The 25,051-nt window shown below is 46.5% G+C and overlaps 2 protein-coding genes across 10 annotated transcripts; one reads left to right on the top strand and one right to left on the bottom strand.

Annotated features, from left to right (window-relative positions):
• The first annotated feature begins 4,157 nt into the window (after positions 1 to 4,157).
• On the top strand, positions 4,158 to 11,132 carry Fam219b (family with sequence similarity 219 member B). Of its 6 annotated transcripts, none has more exons than XM_058573813.1 (5): positions 4,158 to 4,915; positions 5,111 to 5,198; positions 5,924 to 6,001; positions 6,438 to 6,640; positions 8,418 to 11,132. In XM_058573813.1, exons 1-5 carry the CDS (start codon positions 4,702 to 4,704, stop codon positions 8,471 to 8,473), a joined length of 639 nt encoding a protein of 212 aa, XP_058429796.1. In that variant the 5' UTR covers positions 4,158 to 4,701; the 3' UTR covers positions 8,474 to 11,132. The 6 variants fall into 6 exon arrangements, with proteins under 6 accessions (XP_058429796.1, XP_058429797.1, XP_058429798.1 ...); XM_058573814.1 differs by having other exon boundaries at positions 8,421 to 11,132; XM_058573815.1 differs by having other exon boundaries at positions 4,159 to 4,915; positions 6,438 to 6,596; positions 8,418 to 8,553.
• A 1,778-nt stretch (positions 11,133 to 12,910) lies between these two features.
• On the bottom strand, positions 12,911 to 21,970 carry Mpi (mannose phosphate isomerase). 4 transcript variants are annotated; one of them, XM_046427989.2, is made up of 8 exons: positions 21,833 to 21,970; positions 21,219 to 21,346; positions 19,187 to 19,297; positions 18,258 to 18,399; positions 17,437 to 17,619; positions 15,587 to 15,760; positions 13,875 to 14,083; positions 12,911 to 13,611 (listed from the first exon to the last, which is right to left on the bottom strand). In XM_046427989.2, the coding sequence occupies exons 1-8, from the start codon at positions 21,846 to 21,848 to the stop codon at positions 13,393 to 13,395; spliced, it is 1,182 nt and encodes a 393-aa protein (XP_046283945.1). In that variant the 5' UTR covers positions 21,849 to 21,970; the 3' UTR covers positions 12,911 to 13,392. The 4 variants fall into 4 exon arrangements, with proteins under 4 accessions (XP_046283945.1, XP_046283942.1, XP_046283944.1 ...); XM_046427986.2 differs by having other exon boundaries at positions 19,097 to 19,297; XM_046427988.2 differs by having other exon boundaries at positions 19,097 to 19,297; positions 21,842 to 21,863.
• Positions 21,971 to 25,051: the final 3,081 nt, after the last annotated feature.

Consider the following 25,051-nt stretch of genomic DNA (forward strand, 5'->3'; position numbering starts at 1 on the left):
ATTCTGGGCAACATAACAAGACTCTCTCTTCAAAAACAAAAGAATCAACTCTTCACCTGTAAAATTTTGTGGCCTTAGACAAGTCAGTTAACCTCTGTGACCTCAGTTTCCTCATCTGAAGTGGATATACCAGTGTCATATGAGGCTGTTGTGAAGACTGGGAAATAATCTCTTTACTGGGAGTGAGGTAATATGAGTTAATTTGGGGGAGAAGTAGGGCACGGCCCTGGGACCCTAGAAAGACTCCCATATTTACATACTCCATTTGTTAGTTATCTGTACTACCAGTGCTGGGAGAAGTTGAAGTTTCCCTGAACTAGATAGTCACACCTGGTGAGAAATTTCTGAGATGGGAAGAGCACCTCCTCAGCAAAATAATGGGATCAAGAAAAAAAAAAAAAATCACTGTCTGACTGGGGATGTAGCTTAATGGTAAAAGACTTGAATTCCATCCCCAGCACCCAAAAAAAAAAAAAACTGGACATGGTGGTACATAAACTATAATCCCAGTGATTCCAGAGACTGGCAGGAGAATCACAATTTGAAGCCAGCACCAGCAACTTAGTGAGGCCCAAAGCAATTTAGTGAGACTCTGTCTCAAAAAATGAAAATAAAAGGGCTAGGGATGTGACTCAGTTGTTGAGTGCCCTTGGTTCAATCCTTGGTACCAAAAAACAACAACAAAACAATATAGTTAATGTCCTGGTAGCCCTCATGTGTGGGTCCAGTTATTCTTTAAAGTCTTCCTGTGTCTCTGATCTTCATAGCATTGAGCATTCAGCCATTCCTTGAATTCCATGTGTCAAGAAAATCACTGTCTACCATCCTCTTTTGATATCTAGCCCCAAATAACTTGCCTATATGAAGGAATTCAGCTCCAGTGAAGAGCAGAAACAGTTAAGCTGATGGTAGAGATTCATCTGTTTCAAGACCAAGAAAGATTAGGTAATAGGTAGGATTCTCATGATTTAGAGCTGAGGATAAAGGATATGACCACCCAAAGGAGAAAGAGGGCCCTAAAACTAGGGTGTCTTTGCTCCTAACATCCAAGAATATCTCCACAAGGAACTTCCCCCGATTCCCAATAACAAAGAAATGAGACTGGGAACTGGAGATGGGGTAGTATGTTATCTGTCATCATTAAGTCTGCAGGTCTTATTGTAGCACCTGCCACAGAATCAGAGGTGAATAAAGCTTTGCTGAATATAAGAGTTGAGGATTCCCAGGTGCAGCACAGTCACTATGGGTTAGGGTTTATAGTAGCAAGGTAAGAAAGGGCTTTATGCCTTGTATGTTCTGGCAGTTCTTACCCTAGGGCCTCATCCTCTTATAAACTAGTTTTTTTTTGTTTTGTTTTGTTTTTGTGGTACTGGGGATTGAACTCAAGGGACTTATACCACTGAGCTACATTATCAGCCATTTTTATTTTTTTATTTTGAGAAGTTCTCACTAAGTTGCTTAGGGCCTCACCAAGTTGCTGAGGCTGGCCTCACACTTGGGATCCTGCCTCAGCCTCCCAAGCCACTGGAATTATAGGCATGCACCCCTGTGTCCAGGTCAGCCAAATTTTGTTTTGTTTTGTTTTGGGAACGAGGCTAATTTATTTTTCTTAAGTTCCTAGTGAATTTTTTTTTTTTTTGGACATTCTTAAGTGGAAAGGAAATTGCACATATCCAGATCAGAATAATTGGTCACAACTATCACAAGATAACAGTTTCTTCATTAATTAGTTTAGAATGTATGAGATATGTTATTTTGTGATGCTGGGGATTGAACCCACAGCCTTGTGCATGGGAGGCAAGCATTCTACCAACTGAGCTATATCCTCAGCCCCCATATATATTTATAGACATATTTAAGATCCTTTCCAACCCCCAAAGTTCTTTTTGCAGTACTGGGAATTAAATTCAGGGGTGCTCTACTACTGAACGACATTCCCAATGTATTTTGTTTTTTGGTACTGGATATTGAATCCAGCCAGGGCTTAACCACTGAACCACATCCCCAGTGCCCCCCTCCCCCCTTTTTTTTCTTCTGTTTTGTTTTGTTTTGTTGAGACAGGATCTTGCTAAGTTGCTGAGGCTAGCTTTGAACTTGTGATCCTTCTGCCTCACCCTCCCAAGTCACTGGGATTTTACATGTGTATACCATGTCCCCAGTTCCAAAATTCTATGATTTCTAAGTTAACTAAAAGTTAGAGGGGAAAATAGGACATTCACTCAACATATTTATTGCAATGACCTTGTGCTAAAAACAAAGGATACAAAATGAAGGCAAATGAGACTAAATTAAAACACTGTAAAGTAATAATAGCACACATTCCTTTTTTTGTGTATATGTGCTAATGGTCCTCTCACATTAGGCAAGTGCTCTACCACTGAGCTAGCTATACCCTCAGCCCCATTTTTTAAAAAGGCTTTATTGTATTTACTTCTTCTCCAAGTTCTTCCTTTCTTTTTTAAAAATATTTTTTAGTTGTCGATAGATCCTTATTTATATGCAGTGCTGAGAATTGAACCCAGTGCCTCACACATGCTAGGCAAGTGCTTTTCCACTGAGCCACAACCCCAGCCCCTCAGCCCCATTTTTTTTTCTTTATTTTCCTTTATGATGTTGGGTACTGATTTTTGATGATTTTTGCTTTGTTTTTTGAGTACTGGAAATTGAACCTAGAAGTGCTTTACCACAGAGCTACATCCCCAGCCCTTTTCATTTTTTATTTTGAGCCAGGGTCTCACTAAGTTGCTGAGGCTGGCTTGTTTTGTTCTTTTTAAAAATATTTTTTAGTTGTAGATGGACATAATACCTTTATCTTTATCTGGTGCTGAGGATCAAACCCAGATCCTCACACATGCTAGGTGAGTGCTCTACCACTGAACCACAATCCCAGCCCCCTTTTTTTTGTTCTTGACTTGGTGTCTTGCTATGTTGCCTAGGCTGGGTTGAACTCCTGGCCTCAAGTGAGCCCCCACCTCAGCCTCAAAAGTATCTGGAATAGTTCCTGGCTTGGTGGTGCATACCTGTAATCCCATCTTCTTGGGAGACTGAGGCAGGATAGCAAATTCGAGGACAGCCTTGGCAATTTAGTGAGAACTGTTTCAAAATAAAAAATAAGTGCTGGGGGGCTGGGGTTATGGCTCAGTGGTAAAGCGCTTGCTAGCACGTGTGAGGCACTAAATTCAGTCCTCCGCACCACATAAAAATAAAGGTATCCACCTACAAGTGTGTGTGTGTGTGTGTATATATACACATACACATATATACACACACATATACATACACATACATTTATTTACTTATTTAAAAAAGAAGCGCTGGGAATGTAGCTTAGTGGTAGAGCACTCTAGGGTTCAATCCCTATCCTCCCTTCCCCACGCACACAGTAAAAGAGTAGCTGGCACAGGCAGCTTTTGCAGGGGATTAACGGGGACCTGGGTTCAAATTATCACTAAGTACTGAGTTTTACCACGTTTAAGCCTCATTTGTATAATAGTAACTGCAGGCTTCATTAGGAGTTAATGTGGATTAAACATTAAATTGAGCCATATGAAATTGATGTTTCTGGACATCAAAAATGATCCAACAGATTATGCAGGAGATAGGATACACCAAAATATGATTCATTTGTTTGATTTCTCAAGATCTCCAGCCCGAAATTCTTTCTTCTTATCCTTCTGAAGACAGTTCTTCGGGTTCAGAGTCTGCATACCATGAACTACCCTGTGGAGGCCAATATATTAGCCATGGAACAGTCTCATGAGATTTGGCAGTTCTATAAGGATCTGGAATTTACTTCCAGCCAGCCACGAGCACATCCCTTGGGGGTTGGAGAAGTCAAGAGCCTTGACACTGCTCTCTGTCCTGCCACACAGGGACTCAAAGAGTACACTTTCACTCTCCTTTCTTGTGCCTATTTTGTTTTTGTCACTGTAGAACAGATAGTGACATGGTTCGACTTTGTATTTTTTGGTGCTGGGAATCAAATCTAGGGCCTTGCCCATATAAGGTAAGCACTCTATCACTGAACGACACCTTCAACTCCAAAGTTTCACTGTAAAACGCGGAAACTGAGACCTAGAAAGGGTCAGCCAGTCCAAGGTGTCTGGCACCACGTGGCGTGGCGTAAGAAGGTGGGGTTGGCCTCGGATTAAGCAACCCAGGCATTGCAGCCAGTTTGTGCCACCTCGCAAGATCTTTGAACCTCTGAGGCCTATTCTCTTTTCTGCGATTACCTCCCTACTGTCTATGGATCTTTTCTCTCCAGCCCAAGCTCTCCCGAGCCCATCCTCAGGGAGCTCGGGTTGTGGCGAGAAGACCGCAAAGAAGATGCTGCTAGAGCTTAGAGAGTGGGTCGGTGGAAGGGCATAAACCCTTAACGCCCAGCCGGTGCACACCCCAAGGCTCTGGGCAAATGTCAATGTTCGATTTCGACTAGAAACAACTGACAGCCTCGACCTCGCCAGGCCCAGACGGACTTAAGTTCTGTAGCTGTGTACCAGAAGAGCAAGACCGAAACTGCCCATCTCCCGGCAGAGCAGGACATTGTGCCAACGCCCAGCAACTAGGCCGGAAAGTCCGTGGGGAGCGGCCCGCGCCTGCGCGCCGCCATCTTGGTAAAGAAGCGCCCGCCAGGGCCTACGGACTGCTCGGTAGTGGTGGGGCGGGGCGGGGCTGCGACACCCAGCTGGGCGGAGCCAGGCCATGGCGACCGCAGAGCCCGGCGGGCCGGCGATGAGGGCTGCCACCCCCGGAGCCCGGCCTGGCGGGGCCTCAGGGCACGCGGCAGGAGCTGTGGGACCGCCCTCCGGGAGGAGCGCCAGCGGATCCCTCCGGCTGGGGGAGCGTACCCCTGCTACAATGGAGAAGCGTGGACCGTACATGGTGACGCGCGCGCCGTCCATTCAGGCCAAGCTGCGTAAGTGTGGTCCGAGGTTTTATGCTGCCGTGTAACTGGGGCGGGTCCTGGAGCCCAGTGGTCTCGCACCCAGTGAAGGGTTCGATGCACTCCGCTTCCGTCCCCAAAAATCCGTTCGGAGAGCGGTCTCCAGGCGTTCAGGGGACAAGGGCAGACTGGGGGAAACTCTGCTGACTAGGGCCCTTTGACTTCCAGAGAAGCACCGGGACCTGGCCAAAGCTGTTCTGCGGAGAAAAGGCATGCTGGGTTCCTTGCCGAACCGCCCCGACTCTTCAGGGAAAAGGTCTCAGCGGGCTCCACCTCCTCTCTGCCGACAATTTCCAAAGTCGTTATTCCTCAGCCTGGGAGACGGGGTGCTCACGTTTAGGGCTGACCCAGTGATTCCCTGACGGCAGCCTGTCAGGTTCACTATACCTAGGGGTACTTTTTCATTGAGGCACATCCCCAGCCTTTTTTTTTTTTTTTTTTTTTTTGGTACCAGGGATTGAACTCAGGGACACTCAACCACTGAGCCACCCACTCACAAGCCCTATTTTATATTTTATTTAGAGACAGGGTATCCCTGAGTTGCTTAGGGTCTCACTTTTCACTGAGGCTGGCCTTGAACTTGCGATGCTCCTGCCTCAGCAGGAGTGGGCTGGTATTACAGGCATGATCCACTGCTACCCATTTCAATGCCTTCTTTTAGTGCTGTGAGCTGAAACTTGCAGAACTGAATGGATTTGCCCAAGAACTTCTGATTAAATAAGGTAGTTGGGGGGGGTGCTTTTGCTGGTTCATAAAAGGCAAGGTATACTTTCCCCAGGAGCATGGGTTGGGGAGTGGAATGGGGCAGTACATTTTCTGAGGAGCTATAAGCCAAATAGCATGGAGCTATAGGCAGTGGTGACCATGTGACCAGTTAGAAGGCAGTCTGGAGTAGTGCAGTCAGTTTTTTCATAATCAAGCCTTTCCCTGTGAAATGCCTGTTTTCATCTATGCTTGATTTCTCCTCCCCACTTCCCTTAGGTCAGTGAAGTTTAACAAGGGCTATACTGCTCTTAGCCAGAGTCCAGATGAAAACCTGGTGTCCCTTGATTCTGACAGGTGAGTGTTACCCCTTGGGGAATGACCTGGATAGCATTGCAGATAGCTTGGTGCCTTTGCTTGTTTCCTGTCTCCTCTGAGGCCCTCCATGCACATTCCAGGTTCTTTTCTGAGTGCTATCCTTTCCCAGGATGGCTTGGTTAGAAGATTCACAGGTAATCATCCGGCTCTAGGTTTGGAACTCCAATGTTTCCAGGGAATCATCCTGACCTAATGTATTATATCTGCACTGTTAGTGAGATTGACCTTATTCCTGCTGGAGCCAATTGAGGAAGCCATTTGCACTCACTGCAAATTCTGGGCTTGAGTTCTATGGTGTGGTCTTTGCTTCACAAATCCCTCAGACCCACCCCTCCCTTTGCATGTTCTCCACCTTGCCATGTGCAGCTGTGCTCCACAGGCCTCTCCTGAACTGACTGTCTCCCTCTTCTCCTAGTGATGGGGAGCTGGAATCCAGATACTCTTCCGGGTATTCCTCTGCAGAGGCAAGTCCAGAGCGCCTTTCTGTGCAGGGCCAGGCTACAGGCAGCATCACCACCACTACCAAATGCTTGTTTGGTGCCTGCTGTGAGCACAGCACTGTACCAGACTTCCGGTCTGTTCTCCGATCTTCCACTCTACCCTCTTCCCCCAGCAGAGGTATAGGCGTCTTAGGAGATCTGTTGAAAATCCAGGAGATGGTATATCCTCAGGGTTGGAAATTACCTCAGAAATTTTCTAGTCTAGACCACAATTTAAAGGAATCCTTTTGATAGATCCTAGTTAAGAGTTTACTAGCCTCTGATTGCTTGTATGCTTCTTGTAATTGGGTACTTAGTACCTCCAAGAAGCATTGCTTCCTACCCACCCCCAACACATACATAACCCCTTCTTCAGTAATATTTAGTGAAGTCTCCCTGCACTACCCCCACCACCAGTACTGGGGTTTAAACCCAGGGATGCTCTACTACTGAGCTATATCCCCAGTCCATTTTACTTTTTTGAGACGGTCTCACTAAGTTGCTAAAGTTGGCCTTGAACTGAGCCTCCTGAGTAACTGATCATAGACATGCACCATTGTGCCTGGCAAGAAGTCTTCCTTCTTAATCTGAAATGTTTCATGCAACCTGGACCCATTTATTGGTCCTATACCTGCCTTCCAGCAGCAACTCTAATCTCCCTTTTGACTGTCCTATCTGAGGTCAGCCTTCAACACTCCCCTGCTCACTTTCCACCAGTTTTTTTCCTTCTAGGCCAAAAAAACTTCAGTTCCTTCAGTTGTTCCAGACTGAGATACTCCTGGCTGGCTTTGTGGACATATTTCTGTCCTAGATAGAAATCCAAGAACATAAAATTCTTGGCTGGGTGCAGTGGCATGCACCTATAGTTGCAGCTACTCAGGAAGCAGAGGCAGGACTGCTTGAGGGCAGGAGTTCAAGGTTAATCTGGGGAACACAGACCTTTTTTCTTTTTTTTTTTTTCTTTGCAGTACTTGAGATTGAACCCAGGAATGCTTTACCACTGAGCTACATCCCCAGTTCTTTTTATTTTTTGAGACAGGGTCTCAATGAGTTGCTGAGACTGACCTTGAACTTACAATCTTCCTGCTTGAGCCACCTGAGTTACTGGTATTAAAAGTTTATGCCACCTTGCCCAGCTAAGACCCTGCAAGAAAGAAAGAAAGAAAAAGGTCCAACATGTAGCTAACTCCCTTTAAAGGAGGTAAAATTCTGGGTCTATAACTGCAGACCACCAATATTTCTTCCTTATTTTCCTGGAATCTTTGGTTAACCTTTTGTTTCTGGGAAAGAGAAAAGCAGTTTGCATGTTGTATCCTCCTTGAGTATCTAAGAGTGTTAAAACTAAGAAAATATCCAAGAAGCAGAGGAAATCTTATACTTTTTCCTGCCTTATTTATTTCCTGTCTGCTCAGTGGAACTGGTGAAACCAGGCTGGCTGGTTCTACTTTGCAGGGACCCAGCTTGGCTGGCAGGGAAGGATAACAGGTCTAACAGGCAGTACAAACAAAGCCGCTCCCTGCCTGCTTCCACAGTAACCCAGGACTCTAAGCCTGTTGTTCTGTTATCATTGTCCTATATTCTTTAGGCTTGACAGGGACATCTGGGTTTTCAGTGAGAAAGATAAGAACAATGACTTCCAACATAATCTAGAATTTGGTGTTAGTACCAGGTGCCTAAGGATTCTTTAGTGAGAGCAGCTCCTGAGGGTCAGTGAAGACTGGACATTACTAGCTAAGGCTCCTAGGTGCCCCTCATTGCTGAGAAGGCACAACAGGAAAAGGTGATACTTCCTCCTATAGTCAGGAGAGCTGTGTGGGGTTGGCCTGGGGGTGGAGCATGGACAGGAAGCACTGATATGGGAATGTGAGGCTGCCTTTTAGGCAGCTGGCTTATAATCCCCTCCTCTCTTCTCTTAGCAGGTAAACCAGGATGTGAGCCGGCAGCTGCTACAAGATGGGTATCACCTGGATGAGATTCCAGATGATGAGGACTTGGACCTCATTCCCCCTAAGCCTATGGCCTCCTCCACATGCTCTTGCTGCTGGTGCTGTCTTGGGGATTCTTCCTGTACCCTCCAGTAGCCATAATTCTCCAAGGTGGACCCTGCTCACCACGAGGCCTACAGAACTCTGTTGGCCCTTCATAGCTCAGAGTGCAGTGAGAACTGCTGTCAGTTCACAATCAGTGGAGGCACTGACTCTCTGGGAAGGTCCATAACCTGCAGGAGAGCCCTCACCTGGTGCTTCTCAGGCCAGAGCCCCACCTCCAATCTGGGTGATGAGGGGATGGATAGAATTCTGCAGTTTTCCTCTGTTGTTGGAGCAGTTTAGAGAAACTACTTTAATAAGGGCAGAAACAGGATTTTTGACTAACAGGTGGCTAAGAAAACCAATTGCAGAGATCTTTATTGGTATTTGTCATGGTGCTGTATGGAAGAGGAAAAGAGAGCTTTTGAGTTCAGGCTGTGCTGTAGATGTGTGGAGGCAGGAGACACCACTTTACAGCCTGTAGCCAGGAATTTCAAATTTTTAACTGAGACCAGTACAAAGAATTCTGTGTTTTCCTCTTCTTCCCAACTCTAAGGTGGATTAAGGAAGCACTGATGTGGGAATGTGAGTCTGCCTTTTGGGCAGCAATTATTTCTGTTCCATATCCTGGCTTATAATCCTCTCCTCTATTCTCTTGTCTTACCAAGACAGCAAAGTAAATCCCTTTTGTCCTCTTCATATTACATCTGTCCAGCTGTGGCAGTAAATATAACAGGTTGCTTAATGACACATCAGGATCATGGCTTTCAGAATTCCTGAACCTGGGGGACACTGTACCAGTTCAATGTCTGTGTAAGTTTAGTAACTCAGTCAGCCCTTCCCTAGAGAAAAACTGGTCCATCATGTACATATTCATTCATTTATATTTCCTTGGTCTGAGCTAGCTTCTCCACCCAGTCTTTGAGCTGGAAGGTTGGCATGAAAGTACTGGCACTGGCTCTAGAAGCCTGCAGTTTTCATGATTACCAGCAGAGGGAGCTGCAAAGGCAGAGTGCCTTCCTATTTGTTGCTTTTTAAAGTTGTGGGAAGTGGTAGAGTGAGTGTTCTGCTGGTGCTGCTTTGTGGTCTTTGGCCTAGACTGCAGCTCTCAGAATTGGGAGGAGAGACCAAAGCTAGAAACCAGGTCTCTGCCTGAGATCAGCCCACCATTACACAGAGCCTCCCCTGTAGTACAAGCCACTGTGGAGCCAGATTCCTCTGCCTCAGCCTCACAGTGGATGCTCAGGATTCGACTTTATGGACTGGGGGTGTAGGAGCATTTACATAGCTTTTGTGAATCCCTGGATTCAACCCCTAGCTCTGCCAAAAATAAAGGATTGGGCTTTAAGGCAAACCACAGTGTGAACCTAGCCTCTCTTGGCCCCCGCCTGAACATAGCAGAAACAGGCATAATTCCCCCTGTTGCCCCCACTGGATAATTTCTCGTTATACCTAGCCTCTTATTGGAATTTAGTTTTTCACTGCTCCTCATCCATTCTTTTTTTTTTTCCACCTCACCCAGGACCATGGTGAGGTGGGAGTGGACAGGGTTCTCAGCTCAAGGGGCATAGGATTAGGGTGTGGGTCCCATGCAAAAGTGTCCAAGTTCTTGCTTTACATAATGTCCTGTGACCACTACAGGACATGGTATGGTATCCCTACCACAAGAGGTGACTGGGAGACTGAGAAGTTAGATATAAAATATACCTTAATCATCATTTGTTGGACAACTATCCTCAAGGTCATCCTAATAGAGCTTGATTGTTTTTCTCAAACTGGAAGGTTGACAGGAGCTTACAGTATTCAGAGGCTGTGGTTAATTTACTCTGCTAACTAGCAGCATTCTAGAAGGGAGATAGATCGGAGACCAGAGGTGTATCACCTTGGGGTCTGGGGACAGAGGAGGCAGATGGTTTTTCTGTTCTGGAATGAGACTCTGCAACTTTACCAAGGTGCCCAACATTCAGAGCACGGAACATTAGCATCTCCATTCTGAACCTCTTACCCCACCAGTTAGTTTCTAGGCCTTCAGGTTTCTATGGAGGGGAAGAGCAGATGTGGACAATATAGAGAAAGACTTTGTGATAGTGGTGGGGACTTAGTGAGGGCACAAGGTAGCTGTGGAAGCCAGGTATGGATCCATATTTCTGTGGGAGGCTTGGTTAGGACAGATTTACCTGGGCTTTTGGCAGCTGCTGGGAGGTGGCAGGACCCCAAATCACACCCTCTGCGTAAGTTGTTGCTGTAATCAACACTGGGGCACTTGGCTGCAATTCTCCCTGGAAGGGATATTCCGCAGCTGGACAACTCTGTGTAGGAATTACGTGTGGAGAAAGCTGCAGGGATATGGAGCAGGAGACAACTCAAGGGCCACAGACCAAAATACCACCAGTAAAGGCTCCAAGTTGCTCAGAGCCAAATAGCCTTAATTCAGAGTGCTGGATGTTATTATGCAGTTGACAGTCCCCTATGGAGAGGGGTGCATCTAGGCTTCCCTCACAGACAGGAATGGTTCCATCTGGTATTTACACAGTGCTCTACAGACCTCTTGGCTTGTACTTATACACCCTTGTACGTTTAATAAGAATAAATGCAGTCATGCTAGTTGAGCTGTGTCTGTTGTGGCAACAGGATTTTAAAGAAAGGCCTGGAATGCTAAAAGGAAGAAATAGCTTAATAGCCCAGGAAGCACCCTTCCCCTTTTCTGCTGTTCCCCATGGGCATCATTTTCAGGCCTGTTTCACTGGAGATCATGAGTGGAATGGGCCCTTGCAGGTCACTATTTAGAATGGGTTCCCTTTAGCAGACCCTTTCTTTCCTGCTTATCTTTAATTATCAGCTGAAGAAACTTTAGAGGAAAAAAAATTTTTTTTTTTTTTTTGATGATACTATGGACTGAACCCAGGGCTACTCTGCCATTGACCTAATCTTCAACCCTTTTTTTCTTTTGAGACAAGATCTCACTAAGTTGCCCAAACTGGCCTCAAACTTTTTTTTTAGTTGTAGTTGGACACAATACCTTTATTTATTTATTTTTATGTGGTGCTGAGTATCGAACTCAGGGCCTTACATGCGCTAGCGAGCGCTCTACTGCTGAGTCATAACCCCAGTCCCTGGGCTCAAAGTTTTGATCTTCCAATCTTCCTCCTGCCTCAGCTTCATGAGCTACTGGGATCACAGGCAGATACCACCATATCCTGTCCCAAAATATTTTTGAAGGTAGTTTTCTGAAATGCCATTTTAATAGGGGGTGTAGTATAGAAGCCCAGAAACTTTCTTCTCTATGAGTCTAAGCCTTTGCCCCACAGGAAGGAGCAGCAGTGGTCTGAGTCTTTGCATAGTCTGGAGCAAAAGGATTTAAGGCTGCAGGTTAGAAACCTCAGCAGTGACACCAACAGGCAAGCAGCCTCTTGCAGAGGTGTGTTTCACCCCTGGAGATGAGCACAAGGAGAGCAGATGCCCTCCTTAGTACTTCCTGCCAGCTTAAGAGAGGTAGCTGAGTTTCTCACAATGGAAACTGGATCATTCTGTCACTGAATCCCTGTAATCTATAATGACAATATGTTTAGATAATAAGTTGACAATTTTTTCTCGTAGTTTCAGCTTGGGCTAATGGTATGGTATAGCTCCATGGTAGAACATACAGAAGGTCCTGGGTTTGCTCCTTAGCACCACCAGTTAAAAAAAAAAAAGGGGGTTGGGGATGTAGCTCTGTGGTAGAATGCTTGCCTAGCCTGCATGAAGTCCTGGGTTCAATCCTCAGTGACAGAGCCAGTGCTGCAAAAAATGAATAAATTCAGCTTTGCAGACCACATAGTCTGGTGCAACTACATGACTTCATCATTGCAGCCTGAAAGCAGCCAAAATGTATGTAAATTAGTAGGTTTGACCAGAACTGGTCTACCAGCCCTAGTTTGCAGACTCTTGATTAAGGTCAATTGAAAAATAGAAGTGTTGCACTGGTTGAGGTGGCACACATCTGTAATCCCAGTGGCTTGGGAGGCTGAGGCAGGAGGACTGCCCATTCAAAGCCAGCTTCAGCAACTTAGTGAGACTCCTTCTCTAAATAAAATACTTAACAAAGGACTGGAGATGTGACTCAGTGGTTAAATGTTCCTGGGTTCAATCACTGGTACTAAAAAAAGGGAGTGTTGCACTAGTATATTCTTATACTCATCTTCTCTTTCTGGAGAGCTCAAGGCATGCCTGCAAACTGTGCATCCAAGGCTGAAAGTGGCTTCTTCTCTCCTACTACTTGCTATAAAAAGATTCTGGGATCCAGCCTGCCCACTTTATAAGTAGGAATAAAGCAAAAATTGGACAACATTCAGGGAGGGCTGTTTCAGCCAACTTCAGGGACAGAAATGCCAAAGGTGGAAATGTTCTTTACAGGGTCAAAACAAGTGATCTTTAATTGCTTTGACAGAGCAAGAGAGCCTACCCTTTCCCAATCCTCTACAGCTGAAGAAATAAGTAGGTAGTCCCAAGGCAAGAACCTTGTTCTTAAATTATACCTTACCAATTGCTCTGATGGATGCTGAGGTAATGATGGGTCACAGATTTCACTAGACGGCCTCATACCGTGGGCTGGAGTACAGCTGTTGCCTCCTGAACTGGCAAGAGCCTGGCTCAGGTGTGATGAGGAGTGGTAACAGAATACAAGAGAAGGATCAGGCCTTAGCCCTCCAATGGGCCTTTCATCCCAAGAGAAGATGGTTTAGCCTGGGCATGCTCGGAAGTCACAACCCACAGGTTTACTTCCCCAGCTTTTCTAGGGTGCACACACAGTGCAAAACAAAGAAAGGGCTTGGAGTGGCCTGGAGCTAGAGTGGCTGGCAGAGGAGAGCTAGCAAGGCAGTTGTCTCTATAGCAGACAGCAGGCCCGAAACATCAGCAAGTCCTTAGGCACAGTAAGCTTCAGTGAGACACTCTCATTGGCCCCAATGAAGAGCACCCCACCACGCTGCAGGGAGATTGCAGCCTGTGCTGTGGGAGTGCTGGCTGTCACCGTTCCTTCCACCATCAGGAGGATGCTGGCAGAGTCCAGTGCCAAGACCTTGTATTCAGTGACAGAGCCAGGGACCTGGGCAAGAAGAAGCAGGATAATATAGCTTAGACTCTGCACCAATCAGGTCCCAGACTCAGGACAACTTCAAGGGCAGTGAGGAACAGCCCTGCTGCCACCTCCCCTAATATTCAAGCTCTTATCAGCATGGAGGTCCCAGGTATAGAGTGGATGGGCCCTGTAACTGTCACTAGTAGGTGTGCTTGACAGAAGGGAAACCCAGCCCCAGGTATACTCCATATTGTAGTCCTTGCCAGTTCACCATCCCCTCTCCCACTTACCTCCATTTTCATAATGGTGAAGTCTGGCACAGGGGGGTCATAGATGAAGAGGTATGGGTCTTCCTGACTCTGTGTTGGGAGGAAGAGCCTGTCCTTGCTGGGGGTAGGGGTATAGCTGAGCATCTCACATAGAGTTGGCACATCAATGAACTTGGGTGTCAAGCCAGCACGCACTGTGTTGTCCGAACATGCCATACACTCCACGCAGTCTGGGGGCAGACAATTGTCATGTGCTAAGCTGATGAATTATGCCTTGGAGAAGGCTCTCTGAGGCTGGGCCTCCTAACCTGAAGTCTGTGAACCCCTTATAGAGTTAGGTAAAAATGTGTAAATACAATACTGTTTTCTGGGAGAATGAAGTTAAGATACCAGACTCCAAAAATAGGTGACAGGTCAGGAGGAGTCATATTAACCCCTAGGGGAGCCCCAAACCTCCTGACTAGTCGTACTTCTGTGACAGACTCCTAGGCATGAGTGGATGCTGCCAACAGTCAAAAATCACCTGTGAGGGGCTGTAGCTATACCTCAGTGTTAAGAGTGCTTGCCTCGCACGTGTGAGGCACTGGGTTCCATCCTCAGCACCACATAAAAGTAAATAAATAAATATATTGTGTCCATCTACAACTAAAAATATATATTAATCACCTTCTGAGGGGATGCATATCTTTTTTCTTGGGGGCGGGGGGAGTGTGGGGGTAACCAGGGATTGAACTCAGGGGCACTTAACCACTGAGCCACATCCCCCACCCTTTTTTGTATTTTATTTAGAGACGGTCTCACTTAGGGCTTCGCTAAGTTGCTGGGGCTGGCTTTCTTTTTTTTTTAATATTTATTTTTTAGTTTTCGGCGGACACAACATCTTTGTTTGTATGTGGTGCTGAGGATCGAACCCGGGCCGCATGCATGCCAGGCGAGCGTGCTACCGCTTGAGCCACATCCCCAGCCCAAGGCTGGCTTTGAACTTCCTCCTGCCTAGGCCTCCTGAGCTGCTGAGATTACAGGCATACACCACTGCACCCAGCCCTGATACATATATTTTTTTTTAAATATTTTTTTAGGTGTAGATGGACACAACACAATGCCTTTATTTTTATGTGGTACTGAGGATCGAACCCGGGTGCTGCCTGTGCTAGGCGAGCACTCTACCGCTGAGCCACAATCCCAGCCCCCTGATGCATATATTAATGTAAAAAAAAAAATCCAGGTGGCTAGGTGCAGTGGCGCATGCCTGCAATCCCAGTAACTTGGGAGGCTCAGGCAGGAAAACTGCAGGTTCAAGGACAGCATGAGCAATTTAAGAAAACCCTGTCTCAAACAACAAAAAGGGAATGTAGCTCAGTGGTAAAGCACTGAGATCAATCCCCAGTACAGTAAAAAATGGTAGACAGAATAGGCATGTAAAAGCTGGATGATGTAAGGGAGAGAAGAGCAGCCTTGTCCAATATAGCCTGGGTTCCAACTTCAGTTCCCACACTCACTGACAGGACTTAACATCAGTCTTATTACCTTCCAGGTTGGCAGAAGATCATAAACAGTGTCTACTGCTAAGCTGACATTCACCATACCTACTGGCATTTTCCCTTTCTGCCCAGGAGCTCTCAGAGATTAGAGCTGGATGGACCTTAGAGAAAGTATCCATAGCCATCCTCTTTTTGTCCAGATGGGAAAACAAGGTCTACCAGGGATGGCAGTTCTGCTGAAAAGGGGCTCACCTCCCTTCACGTAGGCATGAGGCACATTGGCCTCCAGAAACATGGCCTCTCCTGGCTTCAGGGTAAGCAGGTTCAGGAAGTAGATGGCAAAACAGCCAATGTCACCTGGATACTGCTGGTGCAGCTGTAGCAGGAGCTCTCCACAGATGTCCTCCATGTTGTTTCCAGCAGACACTGGGGGTCACAGAGTAGACCAATGCTTCAGTCCCACTTAGTGTATTCTAGCCTTACTCAGGGCAAGAAGTCTTGGGGAAGAGTTCTTGCCCCATGAATGCAGAAGCTATGCTTGGGCCTGTCCTAGTCATCTCCTGCTTTTTGGGATCCAGCCTTCCTGATACTCCTGCCCACACAGATGCTCTCTCTCACACTTCAACTGTCTGCCTGGCTTACACTGACCTCTAAAAGGGCTAAAGTGTGTTCCATTCAGGATAAGATCTCTCAATCTCGACACTACTGGCATTTTGGATCCCTTGTTAAATATAGGGCTGTCCTGCTTATTGCTGGATGCATCCTTAGCCTCTACCTACAAGACACCACCATCACCCCCAATCCAGGTTCTAACAACCAGAAAAGTTTCCACACAATTGCCAAAGTTCCCCTGGTTGAGAACAGTGATCTTGGAGCTCATAATCTCGATTGGGAGATGGCTCAAAAGGGTTCCATGAAGGAGAACAAACTCTTAGGTTAGGACATTCTCTTTTTTAGTACTGAAAGCCCCATGTCTCAGAAAATCTCAGTCCCAGGAAAACTGGGATGGTTGTCTACCCAAGAGAACACAAGGTAAAATGTGCCACGGGCCAAAATGTGTCCTGGAGACTGACCAGGGAAAATGAGCTCAGTCTGGCTATAGCAGTGAGAGCAGGATTCTTGGAAGGGGCAGGCAAAGAAGTGAGGAGGGTATTTATAAATAAAGACAGAATGTGTTAAGTGCCACAGTGAAGAAATCAGCTGGTCTGGGTTGGAGGGCAGTTCAGTCTTCATAGCCTGTTGAAGTTCAGAAACAGGTCCCTGGTCTGGAGAGAGCCCAGTTTTAAAGTATGCATGTGATACATAGACTCACAGGTGCTAAGGCTATACCCAGATGTATGAACAGGGAGCTCTGAGAGTTTAGAACAGGAGCAATCTGTTGAGCTGTGAGAATAAGCAGAGAAAACACCCAAAACCACTCCCCGCAAAAAGAAAAACAAAAACTGTATGCTTCGATGAAACAAACAATGTGTGGTCCAAAGGAAGCACAGCAGGGGAAATGTGCAGAAACAGAGCCAGAAGAGAGCTCTGGGGCCACTAGAGACGGGATGGGGGCTACCACATCAGCTTATAGCTGAGAGGTTGTCTGCTTTATATTTCTCGCTGCTTATATTGACTCTTCAGCCCAAAAGGTGATGACCATACCCATCAGCCATTTCCTGAACTCTCCTTAGCACAAATCAGGCACATAGGAGGTAGTTAAGAAAAAGCTAATGATTGCAAGCGCTAAACATCAGTCCTTTAGAGAGAGAGATGATCCTCTTGTCCCCTTCCTGTTTTCCAGCTCCAAACACAAGTCTATCCATGGGAAGCAGTTTCAGGATTGGGGAGAATCTGAATGCCTGGGTAGAAGGCATCAGAAAAGTCTTCAAGTCTGCCTACAATTGTCTAAAAACAACCAGTCAGAAAGCAGCACTCCACCTATGGCCTTGTTCCACAAAGACTGGGAAAGAAATGGTAGTGGCCAACAGGTCTTCTAAGTTGAGTTCTTCAGTATTCCTCTTGGGCAAAGGGGTAGAGAACCCTGTCCCCACAGCCTTGTGTCTATGTCAAGGAGCCCAGGCAAGGGCATTGCACCCATCCAGGTCTATAACTATGCCCACCTTGCTGGGAGACCCGCTTCACCAACAGGTTGAGCTGCTCTACCACCACCTTCTTCTCACTCTTCATCAGCTGAGAGAAGCAATTCCGCAAAGCAGAGGCCACGGCCTGAGCGTCGATGCTCGTGCTCTGCCTCAGCTGTGTTGATGCAGCATCCCCAATCAGGAACTGGAACTCGGGCACCTCTGAAGGAATGCCAGGACCAGGACCCGTGTCAGGATGGTAAGATGGAACCCACAGGGCTGGGGCTGTGACTCAGTGGTAGAGCACTTCCCTAGCATGTGTGAAGCATTGGGTTCCATTCTCAGCACCACATATAAATAAATGAATAAAATAAAGGTTCATCAACATCTTAAAAAATATATTTTTTAAATTTATTTTTTAGTTGCAGATGGTCATAATATCTTGATTTATTTTTATGTGGTGCTGAGGATTGAACCCAGTGCATCACGCGTGCGAAGCAAGCACTCTACCACTGAGCTATAGCCCCTGCCCCCTAAAACCATATTAAAAAAAAAAAAAAGATGGAACACACAGGAGGACTGATAGGAGGCCTCCCTGTCCCATCCCTAACTAAGGAGCCAGGCACTAAGCAAAACCTGAAGTGCAAACCAATTACTTACCAACAGCCCTCCGCAACCACACTTGGGCCTGGTCTTATTAGTCTGACCCACTGGTTCCAAAAAGTACTGCATGAGGCCAAGCAGCCCTTTAGTTCTTATGACATTGAGCCTCTGTTCTCTGTCACTGTTCCCCCTCTGGTCTGGGTTTCCCACACATCCCAGGCCCAATACTCAGGCCCTCGGCATTCTGTCCAACTTACTCTTCAGAAAGGTTAGAATCTCCTCAACTGGCCGGAAGCCACACAAGCCCTGGAAGGAGGTAAGAGCAATGGCCATCTCTGGCTTGTGGTTGGCATCAGGGTAGTGCTGTGGAGCCTGGAGGTGCAGCTTCTCTGCCAGTTCCTGGGGGTGGCCAAGGGAGGAGAATGGTCAGGGAGCAGCCATCACCTAGCAGGAACATTAGTCTCACCAGCCCCTGCTCTCTACCCTTCCCAGTTGCCAGATGGCAGTGGCTTCTTACCTCTGGCAATGAACCTGGTCAAGGCATGATGCAGAAACTTGGGGTTCAGCCAATCCAAGGCAGGGCAACAGACTAAATCTGGGGGAGAGCTGGGGCAGACTTTAAGAGCCCTCACCAGTAAATTAGGAAACCCAAACAAGCTCTGACCCTAATAGGCTGTGATTTGGGGTAAATCCCTCCCTTCTCTGAGTCTTACTTTGCCTATCTAAAACTGACAAATTTGGAGACAGTTGCTTAGGCTGGGACTCAGAAGTTTGTACAGAAAACTCCATGATGGGGAAATGAGGCAACAGCTATGGTGTGTGCCCTACCCCGGAAGTTGAACTCTCTAGAAAGCCAGTTGGGAAGATGATGATAAGACCTGGGCATGAGCTTAGAGAAACTCCTCCGGCACAGGCTGGTCAGCTATCCACTTAATATTTAGCTACTGGGTGTATCATCAGCATCTGGCCTCGAAGAGCTAATCTGGGAGTGGACACACTGGATTTAGCTCTGGGCTGAAGCCTGGTGTGGGTGAGGTAACAGTAGCAGAAAAAGCCCTTCCCTACCCTGACTGCTACACCTACTCTGTTCTGGTACCTTGTTAGGGTGTGCTTGGATAGAGAGGGCTGTTTCCACAGAAAGCACTTTGAAGAGGAAGGGCAGCTTGCCATCAAAAGTGTCCTTGACCTTTGAGCCTAGGCAGTCCTGGTTCTCAGCAATCCACTGGCCCAAGGTCTTTTCCGAGATGTCATTGTCAAGGATCTTGGCATCCCCCCGGGGGTGTGTTCCCATCCACAGCTGAAAAGACAGGAAACTTGAAAGAAGAGGAAGCAGAACCTGGCACCACCCGCTGGCCTGCCACAAGTTATGCTGTGCTCCCCAAAGAGTGGCTTCCTTCTGGGACAGGTTCCAAGGTCAGGTACAAATACTCATACCATCACAGACACAAAGGGAGAGAGCAGACCCCAGAACAACCAGGAATCAGGAGACTTGGGCCTTAGTCTAGTCTGTCTCTAACCATCTATGGGGACTTCTGTTATAAATTTCTATTTCCTTCCTCTATTGTCAGAGTTCTTATCTGTCCAGAGGAGAATGACAATTGCACTGTCAAGGACACTGAAAAACCATGATTCTCAAATGGCTCTGTGAGGGGTTAATATTCATTTATTTTATTTTATTTTTTTTTAAATTTATTTATTTATTGATTTATTTAGTTTTCGGCGGACACAACATCTTTGTTTGCATGTGGTGCTGAGGATCGAACCTGGGCCGCACGCATGCCAGGCGAGCGCCCTACCGCTTGAGCCACATCCCCAGCCCCTAATATTCATTTATTCCAGTCTCACTCAGAAGCAGGGACTAAAGCCTTCCTCAGTTTTGTCTTTTTCTCTATTAAATAGGCAGAGGATAACAGATTAATAAAAATGCCAAAAAAAAGGCCAAAGTTAAAAAAAAAAAATTATTAGCCAGGCATGGTGGTATACACTCATAATCCCAGCAACTTGGGAGGCTGAGGTAGGAGCATCACAAGTTTGAGGCCAGCCTCAGCAACTGAGTGAGACCCTGTCTCAAAACAATAAAAGGGCTGGGGGTGTAGCTCAGTGGTAAAGTTTTGGTACTTGGCTTCAATCCCCAATACCAGAAAATAAATAAATAACTTGTTGTTTATGAGGGCTAAATAAAAATTCAGCAAGCGCTGCTAATTGTGGTAGTGCAAACCTATAGTAATCTTTGTGACTCCAGAGCTGAGGCAGGAGGATCACAAGTTCAAGACCAGCCTAGGCAACTTAGTGAGACCCTGTCTCAAAATAAAAATAAAAAAGGCTGAGGATGGGGCTGGGGTTGTGGCTCAGTTGTAAAGTACTTGCCTAGCAAGTGTGAGGCACTGGGTTCAATCCTCAGCCCCACATAAAAATAAATAAATAAAATAAAGATATTGTGTCCATCTACAACTAAAAAAATATTTTTAAAAGGCGGGGGGCTGAGGATATAGCTCCACGGTAAAGCACCCCTGGATTCAATTCCCAGTACCAAAAGAGAAAAAGTTTTCAGTAAATACTAAATTGTTGGAGAAAGGAGCGTACAAGAATTCCTAGACTTTCTGTTATGGTTGGATGTGAGGTGTCACCCGAAAGCTCATGGTATGAGACAATGCAAGAAGGTTCAGAGGAGAAGTAACTAGGTTTTAAGAGTTTTAACCCAATCAGTGAAATAATCCTGATAGGGATTAACTGAGTGGTAACTGCAGGGGTAGGGTGTGGCTAGAGGATGTGGGAATTGGGACAAGGCTTTGGGGTATATATTTGTATCTGGCAAGGAGAGATCGACCCTCCTCTCTCTCTGTTGTCTGATCACCAATGTGAGCTGCTTCCCTCCACCACATTCTTCTGCCATGAAGTCCTGCCTCATCTTGAGTCCCAAGGAATGGAGTCTGCTGTCTATGGATTGCAACCTCTGAAACTGTGAGTCCCCAAATAAACCTTTCCTCCTCTGCAGTTGTTCTGGTTGGGTCATTTAGTCACAGCAGCGAAAAAGCTGACTAAAACACTTTTATAATAACATTTCTTTTGGTGCCAACATCTGGTCCACTGACCTACACTGATCTGAAAAACCAAGAGGGCCTCCTCATTCTTGCTACCTCACTCCTCCTGGCAGATCCACATGACTTGCTTCAGGCCCTTTAGTGTCACTTGACGGTAAGGTACAGCCTGTGTCTCACCTCTGCATATGGTTTGTCTTCTGCGATTTGGGCCAGTGGGTCATTGCTGGCCAGCAGTCGTGCCACTTCACTGCTGGAGCCCATCTTCCCCCAGGCATAATGCTGCACCACACAGGAAAGTGGGAACACTGGAGGCACAGACAAGAGGGTCAGTGTCCACTCCACTCCTCAGACCTGGCTCTACTGTCCCGGAAACCAGGCATGAGCCAGGAGACAATAACAAGGGATGGAGTCAAATAAGGGCCTCCTGGTTGTTGGGACAGACTACACTCTTCTGAAAGCCTCGATGTTCCCTTCTGTAAGATGGACAGATAAGGATATTGTCTGCTGTGGGGCTGAGACGTACGTCCAGGTGACCTTAAGGGAGCAGGAAGTACCTAGCTCACAGCATCTGGTCTCAAGTGCCCCAAGCTCCGCTGGAGAGTGGGAGGGCCTCCTCTCCTCGAGGATTGCAAACCCCATCCAGATGCTACCTCCCCTGCCTAGCGCCCACCCATCGCCCACCCATCTTTTCCCGGAGCCCGAGAGGTGGGTTCGACCTGGCGGGTCATGCCGGGATTAGTCCCCAGGACACCACTAACACCACGCTCACTGACACCAAGCCTAACGCTCACCTCGCTGACCTGCCATCTCGGCCGCCCGGGACCGGTTCTCCCGCACGTTAGCCCTTCCCGGCAGCCCTCACGGCCGGCGCACAGAGCTCCATGGGAAGTGTAGTTCCCGGAGCTGCTCCCGGCACCGGCCGCGCAGGGGCCCTTTACCACCTCGGGGCTTCAGGGCTCGCTAGCCCCCAGGCTTCCGCGGGCAGTCCAGGGTCTCGGCATTCTTTCCTTGGCCTGCAAGTATTTATTGAGAATTTGCCAAGTACCACAGAATGTTTTGAGGACTGTCAGAGAACTAGACGACACTACTCTTTGTAGAGCTTCCATTCTGAGAAGGGAGGACCCACAAGCGAGTATAATACGTAAATCATATAGTACGTTGAGAGACTGTACAGGTCACAGAAAGAGGGCGGATGGGAGCAGAAAGTACTGTATGGAATTTAGAAGTCCGGGTGGGGCGGGGCACACCTGTAATCCCAGCAGCTCGCGAGGCTGAGGCAGGAGGATTGCAAATTCAAAACCAGCCTCAGCAACTTAGTGAGGCCTTGAGACCCTGTCTCAAAATGAAAAATAAGCTGGGCTGGAGATGTTGCTCAGTGGTAAAGCACTTCTGGGTTCACTCCCTGAGAATCTAAATAAATTAAGAAATAGGCAGGTAAGCCTCATCGGGAAGGTGAGATTTGAGCTCAGACTTGGAGGTGAGAAGGCAAAAGGGTTGGAGGCAGAGAAAATGCTAGAACAAAAGCACCTAGAGTGGGAACCTGGGAATGTGCCTGTCCTGATCAGGAGTAAAGAGCAAAGAAGGGGTGCAGAGTGAGCTGAACAGGGGAAGTGAGGAGGTTGGGAAGGCCATGGGCAGAGCTTCACAGGCTGTGGTGAGGACTTCAGATTTTACATAGTTTCTCAGGGATGAGAGGGTAATTGCTGTGAAATAAGTAGGGATTAACTAATAATGGTGAGGGCAAATGCTACATGCACACCCTTCACCTCTCTGAGCTTTGGATAAATAACACTGGTGTGTTGGAAGGTCTGATGAGGTGATGTAGTCAGGGCTTTGTGCTCCCCTGGCCTTCCCTGTTCTCAGTGCCCCTTTTCCAGACTGCTACTCACAAGTTGCTCACACAGAAGTCGGGAGTCACCAAGAGATCTGTATGGGGGAGGCTGGGGCTGAGCCTTGGTTGAAGTATGATTTTGCTATATCCTGTGGAGAAAGACTCTGCCATCCTAACTTCCTTAGTCAGCAGCCTAGAAGGAGGACAGTCAAGCGCACAGCAGTCAAAGCTCTAGGAAACTAGAGGGAGAGGTTAGAGTCCTGACTCTACCCACCTCCTCCAAAACACTGATTTCTACTGTGTCCAAGAGAAAGAGGGAATGCAATTTTCTCTGTGATGTTCAACTCATGAGTGGACATCACCCTCCCCTGGAGGCCTCTGACTCAGATAATCCAGTCTGCATTTCAAAGAAACGCTTTCTCATATGCTAAGGAATAACACCATGGAAAGCACAAGAATCATGGTTTTGTTTTTGTTTTGTGGTCCTGGGTTTGATACCCAGGACCTTATACACAGTAGGTAAGCATTTACCACTAAGCTACAACCCCAGCCCAAGCACAAGAATCATGGAAATAGCTCACACAGCTCAATACCTCCTACTTTGGAATACTCCTCCTTCACTTTATCTCCATCCTCTCAGCAATACCAACTTTCTGGGATAAGAGTGAGGGATTTGTTTAAGCAGAGGGATTCTTTGTTTGTTTGTTTTGTCTTGCTACCAGGGATTGAACCCAGGGTGGCTTAGGCACATCCCCAGCACCACCACCCCCGCCCCACCACGCATTTAAAAAGAGTTTTCTTTTAATATAGACACAATATCTTTACTTTATTTATTTAATTATTTTTTTTTATGTGGTACTAAGGATAGAACCTCACATGTGCAAGGCAAGCACTCTGCCACTGAGCTATAACCCCAGCCCTTTTGAAATATATATATTTTTTTATTTAGAGACAGGATCTGGCTAAGTTGCTTAGGGCCTTGCTAAATTGATGAGGCTGGTTTTGAATTCATGATCCACCTGCCTCAGCTTTCTGAGCTGCTGGGATACAGGCATACGCCACGATGCCTGGCAGCACAGGGATTCTCGAAACATTCCCATTACCACCACCGAAGAAACCAGTTAAGAGCTGAGCTGGGCAGATGCCATGTACCTATAATCTAGTGATTTGGGAGGAGGCAGGAGTTTCAGGGCAGCCTGGAAAATTTAGCAAGACCCTGTCTCAAAATAAAAAGGGCTGGGTTGTGGCTCAATGATAGAATTCCCCTGGGTCCAATCCCCAGTACCACCAATAAAGAAAAAGAAAAAGAAAGAAAGAAACCAGAGGAGCCCTTTTCAGAAATGCAAAACCTCTTGGGGCTGGGGTTGTGGCTCAGTAGTAGAGTGCTTAGCCAGCATGTGTGAAGCACTGGGTTTTATTCTCAGCATCACATAAAAAATAAATAAATAAAGACATTATGTCCGTCTATGACTAAAAACATTTTTAAAAAAGAAAGAAACCAGAGTTATAGTTACTTCCTCAGAGTATCCTTGCACAGGAAAGGAAGAACTTAGATTATTGGTCAGACAAAACCTCTACCTTATATCCTTCAATAAACACAGAAAGATTTGTCTGTAAGGGGAAACTAGGGTGTCTGGAGAACTTAATACCTTCCACTGTTTGCTCTTGCAGGTCTAGCTCTTCTAGAACTGACCACATTCCATTATCTAGTGATGATCTGCTTTCCTCTTTGCTCCTGAATAAGCCTCTGATAGGGACTGGTTGACAGGGGAACCAACCAAGTGATTAGATAATTAGAAATTTCATCCCTAATCTCACAGCCTCCAGGAAGGGAATATGGGCTGAAGAGTGAGTTGATCACCAATGGTCAATGATGTAATAATCAATAATGCCTGGTAATGAAGCCTGCATAAAAACAAAAAGAAAAACACCCTGTCAGATTTGGGGAGCTTCCAGATAGCTTGAACACATATAGGTTCCTAGAGGAAGGCACTCTGCAGAGGGCATAAAAGCTCTGTGGACCTTCCCATATGTCATGCATTATTCATATCTTCCATCTAGCTGTTAGTCTGTTTCTTTTGTAATATTCTTTTTTAAATATTTTTAAAATATTTATTTCTTTTAGTTGTACACAATGCCTTTATTTTTATTTATTTATTTTTATGTGGTGCTCAGAATT

This window comes from Marmota monax, unplaced genomic scaffold (genome assembly GCF_021218885.2).
Source record: "Marmota monax isolate L192 unplaced genomic scaffold, Marmota_monax_Labrador192_F-V1.1 WCK01_AAM20220418_F8-fsc00111, whole genome shotgun sequence".
NCBI lineage: Eukaryota > Metazoa > Chordata > Mammalia > Rodentia > Sciuridae > Marmota > Marmota monax.

What these genes read in the sequence shown, in the direction of transcription:
- Fam219b (XM_058573813.1), top strand. Translation starts at nt 4,702, where the DNA reads ATGGCGACCGCAGAGCCCGGCGGGCCGGCGATGAGGGCTGCCACCCCC. An exon ending in GTCCATTCAGGCCAAGCTGC is followed by an intron (nt 4,916 to 5,110) that starts GTAAGTGTGGTC and finishes TTTGACTTCCAG; the next exon opens with AGAAGCACCGGGACCTGGCC. An exon ending in GTGTCCCTTGATTCTGACAG is followed by an intron (nt 6,002 to 6,437) that starts GTGAGTGTTACC and finishes CTCTTCTCCTAG; the next exon opens with TGATGGGGAGCTGGAATCCA.
- Mpi (XM_046427986.2), bottom strand. An exon ending in GATTCTAACCTTTCTGAAGA is followed by an intron (nt 17,620 to 18,257) that starts GTAAGTTGGACA and finishes GCATTCCTTCAG; the next exon opens with AGGTGCCCGAGTTCCAGTTC. An exon ending in TCACCATTATGAAAATGGAG is followed by an intron (nt 13,612 to 13,874) that starts GTAAGTGGGAGA and finishes CTTCTTGCCCAG; the next exon opens with GTCCCTGGCTCTGTCACTGA.